The sequence below is a fragment of the Stegostoma tigrinum genome, chromosome X (assembly GCF_030684315.1).
Source record: "Stegostoma tigrinum isolate sSteTig4 chromosome X, sSteTig4.hap1, whole genome shotgun sequence".
Classification (NCBI taxonomy): Eukaryota; Metazoa; Chordata; class Chondrichthyes; order Orectolobiformes; family Stegostomatidae; genus Stegostoma; species Stegostoma tigrinum.
In genome coordinates this window covers 2839027-2853407 of record NC_081404.1, presented here as the reverse complement: position 1 = coordinate 2853407, position 14381 = coordinate 2839027, and the positions used below count along the sequence as shown (strand labels likewise).

The 14381-nt window shown below is 45.4% G+C and overlaps 1 protein-coding gene across 6 annotated transcripts in view; it reads right to left on the bottom strand.

The window, feature by feature from the left end:
- Positions 1–14381, bottom strand: part of b4galnt1b (beta-1,4-N-acetyl-galactosaminyl transferase 1b) — a 104704-nt gene that overhangs the window by 16206 nt on the left and 74117 nt on the right. For 5 of the 6 annotated variants that reach the window (XM_059643339.1, XM_059643338.1, XM_059643342.1 and 2 more), the window contains 2 exons: positions 10829–10921; positions 7251–7438 (listed from right to left, as the gene is read on the bottom strand). In XM_059643339.1, the coding sequence (XP_059499322.1) occupies positions 7251–7438; positions 10829–10921 (281 nt within the window). The remainder of the gene's footprint in view (positions 1–7250; positions 7439–10828; positions 10922–14381) is intronic. The other variant, XM_059643341.1, reaches the window with a different exon arrangement.

Sequence of the window (14381 nt, the reverse complement as noted above, 5' to 3'; positions counted from 1 at the left end):
TGACTTTACAAAAACCTCATTGGCTAAACAGTGCTATGAGATTTCCTGTGGTCGTGAAAAGTGCTATATTAAAGAAAATGCAAGTTTTTTTTTGTTGGCGATTCTTGGAACTGCAGCTTCTGGGATTTCTTGTGGAACTTGTGGGCCCTGCTATCTTGAGCTTTAGAAACAGATTAGCAACTTCTTTAATGCTTTGGCAGAGTTTGCAAAAAGGTCAAAATGAAGCAAAGCATGGTGTCTAACTATGACAAATACCGAAGACTGAAAAGGATGTTTCTAAGTATGTGCGGGAGGCATTTAACTGGGTGGGAGGGTGCTAAGTGAGGGTCTGTGGCTGGAGGGTATCTTCTGGATGACCTTTGTGCCCTGCCACCAAGTTAGTGAGCGTTTAATAGCCTCATCCCATCACCATTGGGATTAACACAGCATCAGTCACTCTGCAAAGGGCATTACAAGCAAGCTTGATTGAGTCAGACTGGCATCAGGAGGATGTCTGCTGGCAGGTGTGCCTGAGAGCCAACCCTCTGCCTTTACTGCTGGCACCAACCGCCGTTCACCTGGGGTATGGGGTCCAGCAGCAAGATGAGGTGGCTGCAATACCCACAACAGCCATCACTTCTGCAGTGGCGCTGTTGTTCACATGTGCTGCTCACCTCTGATTGGCCTTTGATCCCTTTGCTGCCAACTTAAGTGACACTTGTGTTAGTGGGCATTCTCTGAAAGTAGCAACATGGGGCTCTTGCTGCCTCTCCAGCCCTGATGCCTAAATGCTACCCACCACAACAAACTCTGCACACCAGTCTGTAGGAAGGATTAGGCTTTAGGCTTGAACAGGGACCTGAGAGATTGACTAGAATGGTTTCAGTGGTAAGAGATCCCAGTTGCAGACTGGGGAAGCTGGAATTGTCCTCTTTCCCTTTGAGGAGGAGAGTGAGAGAGGTGTGTAAAATCATGAAGGGTTCAGATACAGTAAATATGGAGAAACTGTTTTCAATGGCTGAAGACCTGATAACCCAACAGACAAAGATCAAAAGGACTGATAAACAAGTACAAGGCACCATGTGGAAAAACCTTTGTTTGCAACACTGGAATGCACTGCCTGACAGGAAACACTTTTAAAAGTCACTTTCAAAATAGTCTCCTGGCAAATGGGAGTATAATGTGGGAAAATGCAAAGGTGTTCATTTTGGACAGGAAGACAGAAGAACTGAATATTATTTAAATGGAGAAATACTGCAGAAAGCTACAACACAAAGGGACTTGGCGGGTGGGGACTTACACACAAAACACAGAAAGCTAGCACACAGGGACAGCAGGGAATCTGGAAATCTAATGGAATGTCAGCCCTTATTTCAAGGGGGTTGGAGTTTAAGAGTAGGGGAGTCTCACTGCAACTGTACAAGGTGCTGGGGAGACCACATCTGGAGCACTGTGAGCATTTGCTCCCCTTACTTAAGGGAAGATATCATTTCATTGGAGGCCGTTCAGAGAAGGTTCATGAGGACGAACCCTGGCTTGGGAGGGATTGTCTCATGATCAAAGGCTAAGCAGGTTACGGCTCTCCTGACTGGAGTTTAGAAGAAGGAGAGGTGATCTCATTGAAACATATTGGATTCTTAAGGGGCTTATCAGGGTAAAAGCTGAGAGGATGTTTCCCCTCATGGTTGAGCCTAGGGCCAGAGGGGATTGTCTCAGTATAAAGGGGCACCAATTTAAGACTGAGATAAGGAGGAATTTCTTCTCTCAGAGTGTTGAGAGTCTTTGGAACTCCTTGTCACAGAGAGCTGTGGGGGCAGAGTGCCTGTGTATATTTAAGGTCGAGTTAGAGAGATACTCCATCAGTCGGGGAATCGAGGGAAAGGGCAGGAAAGTGGCAAGAAGAATGTCAGATTGGTCACGTTCCTGCTGAATGGCAGAGCAGGCTTGAACAGACTGTATAGCCTACTCCTACTCCAATGTCTCACAGTTTTCTGGAATTAGCTAAAGATTTGAAGGAGAAAACAAATTCAGGGCCATGGGGATGAACTAGATTGTTCACGTCAGAGAGTGAGTGCACACTCATATGAGCTGAATAGCCTCCTTATGTACTAAATCATGCATGATCCCACGCAGATGGCAATTGAGAGCATTTCCCACAATTTAAATAACACTCCAACAGTTAATTGCCTGAGTTTTACAAACAATGTGTCTCAATCACACCAATAAATGAGTAACAATTAAGAAAAAGATTGTGTCAGAGATAATGGGAACTGCAGATGCTGGAGAATCCGAGATAACAAAGTGTGAACCTGTTCATCCAGCTCCACACTTTGTTAGCAAGGAAAAGATTGTACTTAGTTATCAGTTATAGCACAGAAAGACATTTATATTAGTATCATAGAATCCCTACAGTGTGGAAGCAGGCCCTTCGGCCCAACAAGTCTACACTGACCCTTGGAACATCCCAACCAGACCCATCCCACTAATTACAAAATCATGAGGGGTATAGACAGGGTGGATAGCAAAAAGCTTCTTCCCAGAGTGGGGTCTCAATTACTAGGGGTCATGAGTTCAAAGTGAGAGGAGGAAAGTTTAAGGGAGATATGCGTGGAAAGTTCTTTACACAGAGGGTGGTGGGCGCCTGGAACGCGGTGCCAGCGGAGGTGGTAGACGCAGACACGTTAGCGTCTTTTAAGATATATTTGGACGGGTACATGGATGGGCAGGGAGCAAATGGACACCGACTGTTAGAAAATAGATGACAGGTTAGACAGTGGATCTTGATCGGCGCAGGCTTGGAGGGCCGAAGGGCCTGTTCCTGTGCTGTAATTTTCTTTGTTCTTTGTAACCTACACACCCCTGAACTCTACAGGCAATTTAGCACGGCCAATCTACCTAACATGCACATCTTTGGACTGTGGGATGAAACCAGAGGAAACCCACGTGACACAGGGAGAATATGCAAACTCCACACAGACAGTCACCTGAGGGTGGAATTGAACCCGAGTTCCCGGTGCTGTGAGGCAGCAGTGCTAATCGCTGAGCCAACGTGCCGCCCTAAGTACTTCATTCGTTTGCCCAACTTCTTAATGAGCAAACAAAACCACAAACATAATTTCATAAAACAATTGCTACAAATTGAGGGGTGATAGATTTAAGACAGATGTCAGAGGCAAGTTCTTTACTCAGAGAATGGTAAGGGCGTGGAACACCCTGCCTGCTAATGTAGTTAACTCAGCCACATTAGGGGCATTTAAAGAGACCTTGGATAAGCATATGGAAAATGATGGGATAGTGTAGGGAGAGGAGCTTAGATTAGTTCACAGGTCGGCACAACATCGAGGGCCGAAGGGCCTGTTCTGCGCTGCATTATTCTATGTACCATGTAATGGCAATTTTTATTAGCATACAGAAGGGAAAATCACATTAAAGATTCAGAGATTCAGTTGATTGGAAGATTACTGTCTGGCACAATAGGTATTAATAACTGGTACCTACTTAATTATCAAGTTGGATCTGAAGTATGAAAGTTTACAGAGGGCACAATGACCTTGATCTACATTTAAGAGAAGTTTTTTAACCAGCACGCAATGGGAAAGGATGTGATTCTAGATTCGTTCTGAGTGAATGAAACTGAGCTGGTACATAAGATGTGGATGCTTTGGAGAGGGTTCAGAGGAGGTTTACCAGGATGCTGCCTGGACTGGAGGGCTTATCTTATGAAGAGAGGTTGACTGAGCTCGGTCTCTTTTCATTGGAGAAAAGGAGGAGGAGAGGGGACCTAATTGAGGTATACAAGATAATGAGAGGCATAGATAGAGTCGATAGCCAGAGACTATTTCCCAGGGCAGAAGTGGCTAGCACGAGGGGTCATAGTTTTAAGCTGGTTGGTGGAAAGTATAGAGGGGATGTCAGAGGCAGGTTCTTTACGCAGAGAGTTGTGAGAGCATGGAATGCGTTGCCAGCAGCAGTTGTGGAAGCAAGGTCATTGGGGTCATTTAAGAGACTGCTGGACATGCATATGGTCACAGAAATTTGAGGGTGCATCCATGAGGATCAATGGTCGGCACAACATTGTGGGCTGAAGGGCCTGTTCTGTGCTGTACTGTTCTATGTTCTATGTTCTATGTTCTATAATACAGTTAGATTCAGTGTCAATATGGAACGGGATAAAGAGATGCTTTTTCAAATGAAAAGCGGCTTTTACTGATGGTCTACAGGGTCTCTGTATTGGCTCCTTGCTGTTTATAGTATATATTCATGATTTAGACTGAAAGCTGGGAGGATTGATTGGGAAATTCACAGACAACACAAGAATTGGCCGTGTTGGTGGTAGTGAAGAGGATGGCTCTGAACTGCAGGAGGTTAGCGATGGTTTGGTTGAATAGGAAATGGAATTCAAGCTCGAGGAGCATGAGGTTATTGAGAGAGGTAGACCACAAGAAGTCTTGGAGAGTACATCCACAGGCCCCTGAAGTTGGAAGGACAAGGGGATGAGGTGGTAATGAAGGCTTATGGGATGCTTTCCCTCACTAGGAGATGTATTGAATGCAAGAGCAGGGATGTAATGTGGGATACACGCAAAACACTGGTGTGTACAGTTCTGGTGACCACATTCCCAAAAAGGACATCATTGTTCTGGAGAGAATACAGATGATATTTATAGGAATGTTGCCAAGATTTGGAAACTGCAGCAGTGAGATCTGATTGGAGAGGTGAGGGTTATTTTCCCCAAAATAGTGGAGGCATTAAAGTGATTGAATCAAGGTGAATGAAATAATAAACAAAAACAGAAGTTGCTGGAAAAACTTAGCAGGTCTGGCAGCATCTGTGAAGGAAAATCAGAGTTAATGTTTCGAGTCTGGTGACCCTTCCTCAGATATAAAACAATGAGGGTCTTGGACAGAGTGGGCAGGGAAGGTCTGTTTCCCCCTCGCAGAAAGGGGTCCATTAGCAAAGGCCACAGATTGAAGGTGTTTGATGGAAGGGTTAGAGGGGTCATGAGGAAAATCCTATACACTAGAGGGTGGCACTGCCCAGTTTGGTGGCCGAGACAGAAACTGTCAACCAATTTCAAAGGAACCTGGACTTGCCCCTGTAGCACTGGAACCAGTAGGGCTACACAGCAAGGGCTAGAAAGTCGGGTTAGAGTGGACAGCTAATTTATTCAAGCATACAAACATGAAGGGCTGAATGGCCTCTTTCTGTGCTGTAACTTTTCTACAGTGTCAGAAGCAGCTATCATATCCAGGACAATGCAATTAATATATCTGTTGATGAATATTCCCAGAAATGCTAATTTTGGCTCCAGAGTTTTTCCTTTCCTTAGAACTGGGTTGTGAGTATGAGTGCACAATATGGACTTCAGCATGAAAGCTTGAGAATATTCCACCAGTTGCACATTGACAGGGTTTGAGCTACAGGGAGAGGCTGAATAGGCTGGGGCTATTATCCCTGGAGCGTCAGAGGCTGAGGAGTGACTTTATAAAGGCTTATAAAGTCATGAGGGGCATAGATAGGGTGAATAGCCAAGTCATGAGGGACACAGATTTAAGGTGAGAGGGGCATGATTTAAAAGGGACCTGGGGGACAATTTCTTTCAGACAGAGGGTGGTGCGTGTATGGAATGAGCTGCCAGAGGAAGTGGTGGGCGCTGGTACAGTTACAACATCTGAGTGGGTATATGAATAGGAAGGGTTTAGAGGGATACGGGCCGAATGCTGGCAAATGGGACTAGGTTTATTTATCTGGTTAGCATGGATGAGTTGGACCGAAGGGTCTGTTTCCATGCTGTACAGCTCTATGACTGCGTCATGCCTTCTCTTCACCAACTTCTTCCTACCACCAGGAAAACATTGGAGAGCTGTTGAGCCTTACCTCCATTTTTGGAACAGTGTGTAACAGTAAACGCCCTTCTGAATTAATTTTGTACTCTCCTACTTTTATTTTGTACACACTGCACCATCCAGGACCCTTCTCTTACCTCATCGTTAACCAGCCTAAGGTATCAGGGAGAAAATCACTTCACAGAACTTTCAAACTGACCAATCGGATATCAAGCTGGCTGAGCCTTTCTTTCGTTGGAGGTCACCAAGATCACAGAATCCTTACAGTGGAAACAGGCCATTTGGCCCATCAAGTCCAAACCCACCCTTCGAACAGCATCCCACCCAGGCCCATCCTAAGCCTGTAACTATTTCCCCCTGCCAATCCACCTAACCTGCACATCTGTGGACGGTGGGAGGAAACCGGAGCACCCCGAGGAAACCCACGCATACACAGGGAGAATGTGCAAACTCCACAGTCTCCCGAGGCTGGAATCAAACCCGGGTCCCTGGTGCTGTGAGGAAGCAGTGCTAACCACTGAGCCATCGTGCTGCCCAGAGTGATCAGGGAACTCAACTCATGAGGGACTGCTGCATAAAGGCCATATTTCATGCTCTTGTTTTATAGGCTGCTTTTACCTTGAAGCACTCTGAAAATCTACATTGTTTTTTCATTCAGTCCCAGGATGTGGGTGCATTTATTGCCCATCCTTAATTGCCCAGAGGGCAGTTAAGAGTCAACCACATTGCTGTGGGTCTGGAGTCACATGTAGGCCAGACCAGGTAAGGATGCCAGTTTCCTTCACAGCAGTAAACCAGAAGGGCTCTTATTGACAATTGACTCATGGATATCATTAGAGTCTTAATTCCAGATTATTATTGAGTTCAAGTTCCACCAACTGCCATTGCAGGATTTGAACCAGGTCATAAGACCATAAGACCATAAGACATAGGAGTGGAAGCAAGGCCATTCAGCCCATCAAGTCCACTCCGCCATTTAAATCATGGCTGATGGGCATTTCAACACCACTTCCCCGCACTCTCCCCGTTGCCCTTGATTCCTTCTGAGATCAAGAATTTGTTGAGCTCTGCCTTGAAGGCATCCAACGTCCTGGCCTCCACTGCACTCTGTGGCAATGAATTCCACAAGTCCACCACTCTCTCGCTGAAGAAATGTCGTCTTATTTCAGTTTTAAGTTTACCCCCTCTAATTTTAAGGCTGTGCCCACAGGTCCTAGCCCCAAGGACATTACCTGGTGTCTCTACGTTATTGGGTCCTGTGACAATACCACTAGGCCATCAGCTCCCCTAACACAGGCCCACTCTGATTAATTTTACTGAGTCATTTCTAAATTGCGCACTGCACTCGCCATGTTACCACACAACGTGTACATCAGCTGTCTTGCTTGCTTCTTTCATCTTGTAGTAAAAGGAAACATACTGCACCTTCCCAAATGGCATGAAGTACTGCTCAATGAAGTCTCCTTCAATCTTTTGTGGTTTGTCGCTGTCATCCGCGATGACAATGGTGACATTGGGGTAATATTTCCTAACGCTCGAGATCAGCTCCCTCAGCTTGTCATACCTCAGAAATGTTTTGGTTGCTATAGTCACCAAGGCACTGATGTTATAGCCTAGAACACAGAGAACAATTTGTGACCACCTTTTCTTTGAAACTAGTGTCAAACATATCGATACACATCATGCACTCTTTTCTCAACAAGGGGTGTAAATATTTCCGAACTGCCCCATCATCCTGAGCACAGCACAGGAGGAGGCCTTTCAGACACGTAACATAACTCTCAATTAAATTCGGTCACAGCTCACTCTTGTGTTAAAGGAGGATATCATTTTTACTCGTCTACCTAACCATCACATCTTTAGACTGCAGGAGTAAATCGAAGCAAACCCAAATAGACACAGGAAGAATGTGCAAACTCCACACTGACACGAGGCTGGAATCAAACCCAGGTCGCTGGCGTTGTGTGGCAGAGGTGTTAACCACTGAGCCACTGTGTTGCCTACTTTCATCTTCCTTCTAGTTTCTCTCTTCAGATCTCTGTCTTTTTTTGTTTCAAATCTAGCATTTCTCTCTCTCTGTTGTTTGAGGTGTTCTTAAAGAGGAATGTGGGCCAACAATGAATTCAGTGCGAAGTTTCTCAGGTTGCACTATAGAGCTGGCAGTGGGCAGGACCACATCAGCGATTGCTGCAGGCCAGAAACCTGGCCTTTGCTCACCCTTGACCCTAATGATGTACTCCCCTGGATGGTCTGATTGAGACTTCTTTCTCTTGAAAACCTGCGTTCCACCACTCCCGAACTGGCTTTGCCAGTTTGTCAGCTTAGCTTCTGCCAGTACTTTGAGCCTGTCTTGGCAGCAATTTGCATTAGGAGACTGACACAGTGCTGCACAGTTGGATATGATGTTATAAACAAAAGATCTTATGGCATTAGATCAAAGAAGAATGAGGGAGTTTTCCCAGGCCAATATTTATCCCTCAATCAACATGACAGAATCAGGCAATTGGGTCTCCATGTTGTTGTTGGTAGACCCTTCTCATGTATACGTTTGTTGCTATGTTGTGACCATATTTGTCCTAGGGACATCCTGAAATCTCGGGCCTTGCTTTTAAGGTTAAGCCAACACCACCCCCCTATCCCCCCCCACCCCAGCACAGCCGACAAGGTTGCAGCACTTGTTTCAATAGAGAGTCAAACTGCCCAGAGCAGGGTCTGGCAGAATCTGAAGAAAAGTCAGACCGGACTCAAAACGTTAAATGCTTCTCTCTACAGATGCTGCCAAAGTTTCCTCCAGCAGCTACAGTAATCTGACTTTGTTAAACTGCCTGAATCATAAAATCCCTACAGTGTGGAAAGAGGCCATTCAGCCCATTGAGTCTGCACTGACCTCTGAAGAGTATCCCACTCAGACCCTATAAACCGCCGCATTTCCCATGGCTAACCCACCCTAACCTGCACATCTTCGGACCGTGGGAGGAAACCGGAGCACCCGGAGGAAACCCACACAGACACGGGAAGGATGTGCAAACTCCACACAGACAGTCACCTGAGGATGGGATCAAACCCAGGTCCCTGGCACTGTGAGGCAGCAGTGCTAACCACTGAGCCACCAAGCCGCCTGTTCAGGTAGAGTTTGAGTAAGAAAATTGTAGCCTTGAAATCCTTGTGCATTTTGGATCAAAAATCCTGGAATTCCCTCCCTCACAGCATTGTGGGTCCACCTACAGCACATGGACTGCTGCAGTTCAAGATGGCAGCTCACCATGTTCCGAATGGTCACCGTGCTTTGCTGGTTTACACTTAGCCATACAGAACCAGATTCTAAATGTCATTGTTTTATATGAGGTTTTCACATCAAGTGAAATCCTGTGGTTTATCTGCAAATCCAAAGGGATTTTTTTATCCATCTGATTGGCTGTAGTCTTGGAGGCTCCCCTCCTCCACTTTAACTTCCCAGCTCAAACAGAGCCTTCTTGTTTGCTACCTCAGGGATGTAACGGATAGAAATCTTTTGTTTTTAATTTGGGCAGGGGGCAAAATCACAATTCCACTGATTTTTCTCCTGGGTTTTGCTCCCAACCAGAAATTAATCTGTAATTCCCGGTGACTCCGGGGCAATCCTGAAGGAGTTGGTAACACCATCATCAGGAGGAAAGATTTCCTCCCCCCCCCACCGATGCCATGTCTGAGGAAATTTGCAACACGTCTGTTATTATATTAAGGATTTTTCTCCTTTTCTTTTGAAAGAGATATGGTTATCACTAGCCAGGCCAGCAGTTATTGTCCTAACTACCCCCTGAACTGAGTGCCTTGCCAGAGCCATTTCAGAAGGTAGTTAAGGATCAATCACATTGGCTGTGGGTCTGGAGGCATATGTAGGCCCAGGCTGGGTAAGGAGGGCAGATTCCCTTCTCTAAATATTCGCCAAGGGTATTAGTGAACCAGATGGCTTTTATACAACAATTAACAATGGCCAGCATTAAACCAGTTCTTTATTCAATATTGTATTTGATTCAAATTTCATCATTGCCCACAGTGGGATTTGAACCCATGTCCCCAGGAAATTAGCTTGGGTCCCTGGATTGCACACATCAGCGAGCAATTTAGCACAATTGAAGACTTTGCAATGTTTCAGACTTGGGTTAGATGCTAAACCAAAGCCACATTTCTCTCGAAAGCAGGGATGCACTTGCCACTGATCCCAGCGGGAGATGGGGCAAGAGGGGAGAGCTGCCCCTGGCATTAGCAGTTGACGACAGAAGGACGCTAGCGCAGGTATGTTGACTCAGAGGGCACATGGCACGAGCAAGCAGGGGCTGGAGAATAAAATGCTTCTCACAAATTTAAACTCTGCAACAGTGCGAACGGGCATTGCAAGCTTTCCTTTTTGAGCGCTTTAAGTAAAATTGGCGCTATTGCGCACGTGAAACCAGCAATGTCTCGTTCGGAAAGCGTTTGAATCCTTTTTTATGCCTCTACCTCCCACCCAGTAATGGTGCAGTAGCATTGCAGCCTCAGGAGCAGAAGTGATGGGAAAATAAAAGCATGGAATTCTGCTGGAGGAATGGCATCCGAAACCAAAACTGACCCCTCGCCAATTGACACGCGGAAAATAACAGGGAACCCATGTCATTCAGAGGAGGCATTAAAAGCTAGCCTGCCACTAAAGCTGTTACAGAGATAATGGGAACTGCCGAGGCTGGAGAATCTGAGATAACATGGTGTGGAGCTAGATGAACACAGCAGGCCAAGCAGCATCAGAGGAGCAGGAAAGCTGATGTTTCGGGTTGAGGCCGTTCTTTTTTCCGAAGAAGGCTCTCAACCCGAAACATCAGCCTTCCTGTTCCTCTGATGCTGCTTGGCCCGCTATGTTCATCCAGCTCCGCACCATGTTATCTGCCACTAATGCTGCAGGCTCTACTCTACACAAGATGCTTTGTGGCTGGTTCTGTTGTGGGATTTATATAGGAGACATCTGTTAGTCCTGGATTAAAGGCACTGACCTGGCTGGTCTTCAGAGCTGTATAGTTTTGGGATGGTGGCATGCCGGATTTTGATGACAAAAAAAGCCTGGTGTCCATCTGTCTCGAGCTGCACTGGAAGATGTAAAATACACACACTGAGACCAGCATGGGTTAACACATTACATAGTGGACTGTCAAGAGGACCCAGCTTAGACCCTGAAGACGGGCTAGTCCTGAAATCGCACAGTGCTCACTCTAACAAATGATTAATCCTTATTTAAAACTGTTTCCTTGTTTTGTGGCCCTAGCTGAAAATTGTGGGTTCCATGGTGTTTGATTTGATTTATTATTGTCATGTGCCCAGATACAGTGAAAAATATTGTTTTGCGTGCTAACCAGATCAATCACACCATACATAAGTACCTCAGGGTAATAGAACAGAAGGCAGGATATCGTGTTACGTTTGCAGTGTTTGCCCCGGGTTCTGGGTTCGAGGTGATATTATTCACAAGTGAGCCTGGACAATTCGTCCACAACTGTTGAGCCCCTCCATTTTTCACCCTGTGCCCGCTGCCTGGTGGTATGGAGTTGGTAGCAGTGTGTGTCACTGGATAAGATTCAACAGCAGACAGCCTGTTGTTAGAGTGGGTACTCTATACAATTTCACAGCTGGTCTAGGACTCATCACAAATCAGATGAGTCAAGACATCTTTCCAGGAACTGTCCCAAGTTGCTCCAACTTGAGGCGGAAGTTCCCCCAGAGGACGGGATAATTATAAAAAACGGGGAATCTGAGTATCCTCTGTCAAAGTTAGCCCCATCTCTGTTGCCCCACCCCCATCCCGAGTGAGCCATCGTGATAGGCAGCCTTTTAACGTCTCTGTGAGCCAGAAAACTGATGTTTGGGTCATTCTCCAGTGACCCTGCTTGCCACTTTTGCCCGTTGGCAGGATTGCTTTTGCAAACAGCAATTGTATTTTGTCACTATCCTGCAAAACGCTGGAGAAATAATCCTGCTTCCGTTGGGAGACGTGGCAGTCCGGAATTCCACAGTTCATTGAGGATCCGATCCAGGTTTGATATGGAATGCTGGGTGTGGGCTGAGTAAGTTTGGGGTTGGGGGGAATTTGATGGATGGTAAGCGGTGTCATGTTTGTCAACCATTCTCCCAGCAGTCTCGCTCTGGGATGCACCTCAGCGCCAAGTGTGAGCTCTTAGGAGACGAGAAGGCACAACTCATTGGCACGTGGTGGCAATATGTGAAGATTGGCAAGAAATGAGCAGTGTATCAGCCGTCCAACATACGGCCGCAGACAAGGCAGGCTTTTGCATCCGTTATTCCCAATTTTCCATGTTCTCTGTCAGAGGAAGGCCTCTTGGGAGAGGTGGAAGCAAAATCCGAAGCTGAGCCACTCAAAGACTTAACCTAGTAGCAACATTCCATCCCTTCCCTATCATGACAAAAGTAAGAGAAAATAAGTAAAACAAAAGTAAGGATTTAGTGTTGTTTTGTCCAGACGTTGGAGCAAAATCCTGGGCAAAAATCCGAAATAGTCACTTCATAGAAGTGTTAAGTTATTCCCAGGCTACGTTACGATGATTGGCATATGATGATGACAAACACAACTTCAGCTTTCAGCGAGCGCTGTTCCTCAGTGGTGTAGGGCTATGATGTGTTTTTTATATTTTTCTATGTGGTAGCTCATGTAACAATAAAGCATGGAGTTGGGATCTTACCGAGTCAGATATCTTGGAAGTTTATTGACAACGATGTCTCCAAATATGACATTGCAGACTTACATATACAGTCTGGGTTGTAGCTTGAACTGTCACAGTTTTGCCTCCTCACTTTATCTACATTGTCCCTTTCTCTTGTTTCAACTGTACAGATTTACTATGTTCCCCAACATAAAGTGGACAATATTATTCAAACCAAGATGTTCATAGATATTGTGGCACAGCTCAGGAGCAAGTGGGTTTTAAACCCAGACCTTCTGGTGCAGAGGTAGGGGCCTTTACCATTACACCACAAAATTGGATTAGATGCTTACTTTGATTACTTTAATATTGCAAACATAGTTGATTGACTAACTAGTTTACTGTCTACTAACAGAATGTACAGAGTAAGATGGAGACTTGTGCTACAGTGTGAGGTCAACTAGCTGTCTTAACATTACTGTGCCTTTCTGAGCTCTATAAGACCATAAGATGTAGGAGATGAAGTACGCCATTCAGTCCATCAAGTCCACTGTGCTATTCAACAATATCATGGCTGATCTGATCATCCTCATCTCCACTTTGCTGATTAAACATCTCTCTATCTCAGCCTCGACAGCCCTCTGTGGTAAAGAATTCCACAGATTCACTCCTCTCTGAGAGAAGAAATTCCTCCCCATCTCTGTGTTCAATGGGTGAGCCCTTATTCTGAGATTACACCCTCTCCCAGTAGGGGAAACAACTTCTCCACATCTACACTGCCAAGTCCTCCAAGAATCTTGTATGTTTCAAGATGGTCTCCTCTCACTCTTCTAAACTTCAATGAGTTCAGCATCAACTGCCCAACCTACTCAACCTCTCCTCATAAGACAGTCCGTCCATACCCAGGATCAGCCGAGTGAACCTTCCCTGGGCTGCCTCCAATGCCAGTCTATCTTTCCTTCGATAAGGGGACTAAAGCCATTCACAGTGTTCCAACTGTGGGCGGGCTAGTGCCGTGTACAGTTTTAGCAAAACCTCCCAACGTTTATACTCCATTCCCTTTGGAATAAAGGCCAACATTCCATTTGCCTTCCCTATGACCCGCTGAACGTGGATGCTAGTTTATTGTGATTCATGGATGAGGATTCCCAAATCCCTCTGTTCTATAGCTTTCTGCAGTCTTTCTCCACTTAAATAATATTCAGCCCCTCTATTCCTCTTGCCAAAGTGCATAACCTCACAGTTTTCCCCACATTATATTCCATGTGCCAGGCTTTTTCCCACTCCCTTCACCTGTCTATATCGCGCTGCAGACTCACTGTGCCATCCTCACCACTTGCATTCCCACCTGTTTTTGTGTCACTCACAAACCTGATTATATTACATTCAGTTTCCTCACCCAAGTCAGTAATATATATTGTAAATAACTGTGGCCCCAGCACTGACCCCTTTGGCACTCCAATAGGCCAATTATGGATTGCCATCCTGAATGTGCACCTTCCCCAAACCTTATCCCAACTTATCCTATTTCTTCAATCCTTTATCTATGCTAATGTACTGCCCCCAACTCTTTACAAAGTATCCTAATACCTTTGATAATTCAAATATATTACATCCATTGTTCCCCCTTTATCTCTCTCACGTTACCTCCTTAAAGATTTCTAATAAATTTGTCATGCATGATTTCCCCTTCCTGAAGTCATGCTGACTCCACTTGATTATATTATGTATTTTTAAAAGCTCTGCTATTACATCCTTTAGAATAGACACCAACATTTTCCCAATGATAGATGTTAAGCTAACTGACCTGAAGTGGCAGATGGAACTTAATAGACAGACTCTGGCAAGCCTACAACTAGAGGATTTTGCTGCGTTCTGATTGCCACACATTAGG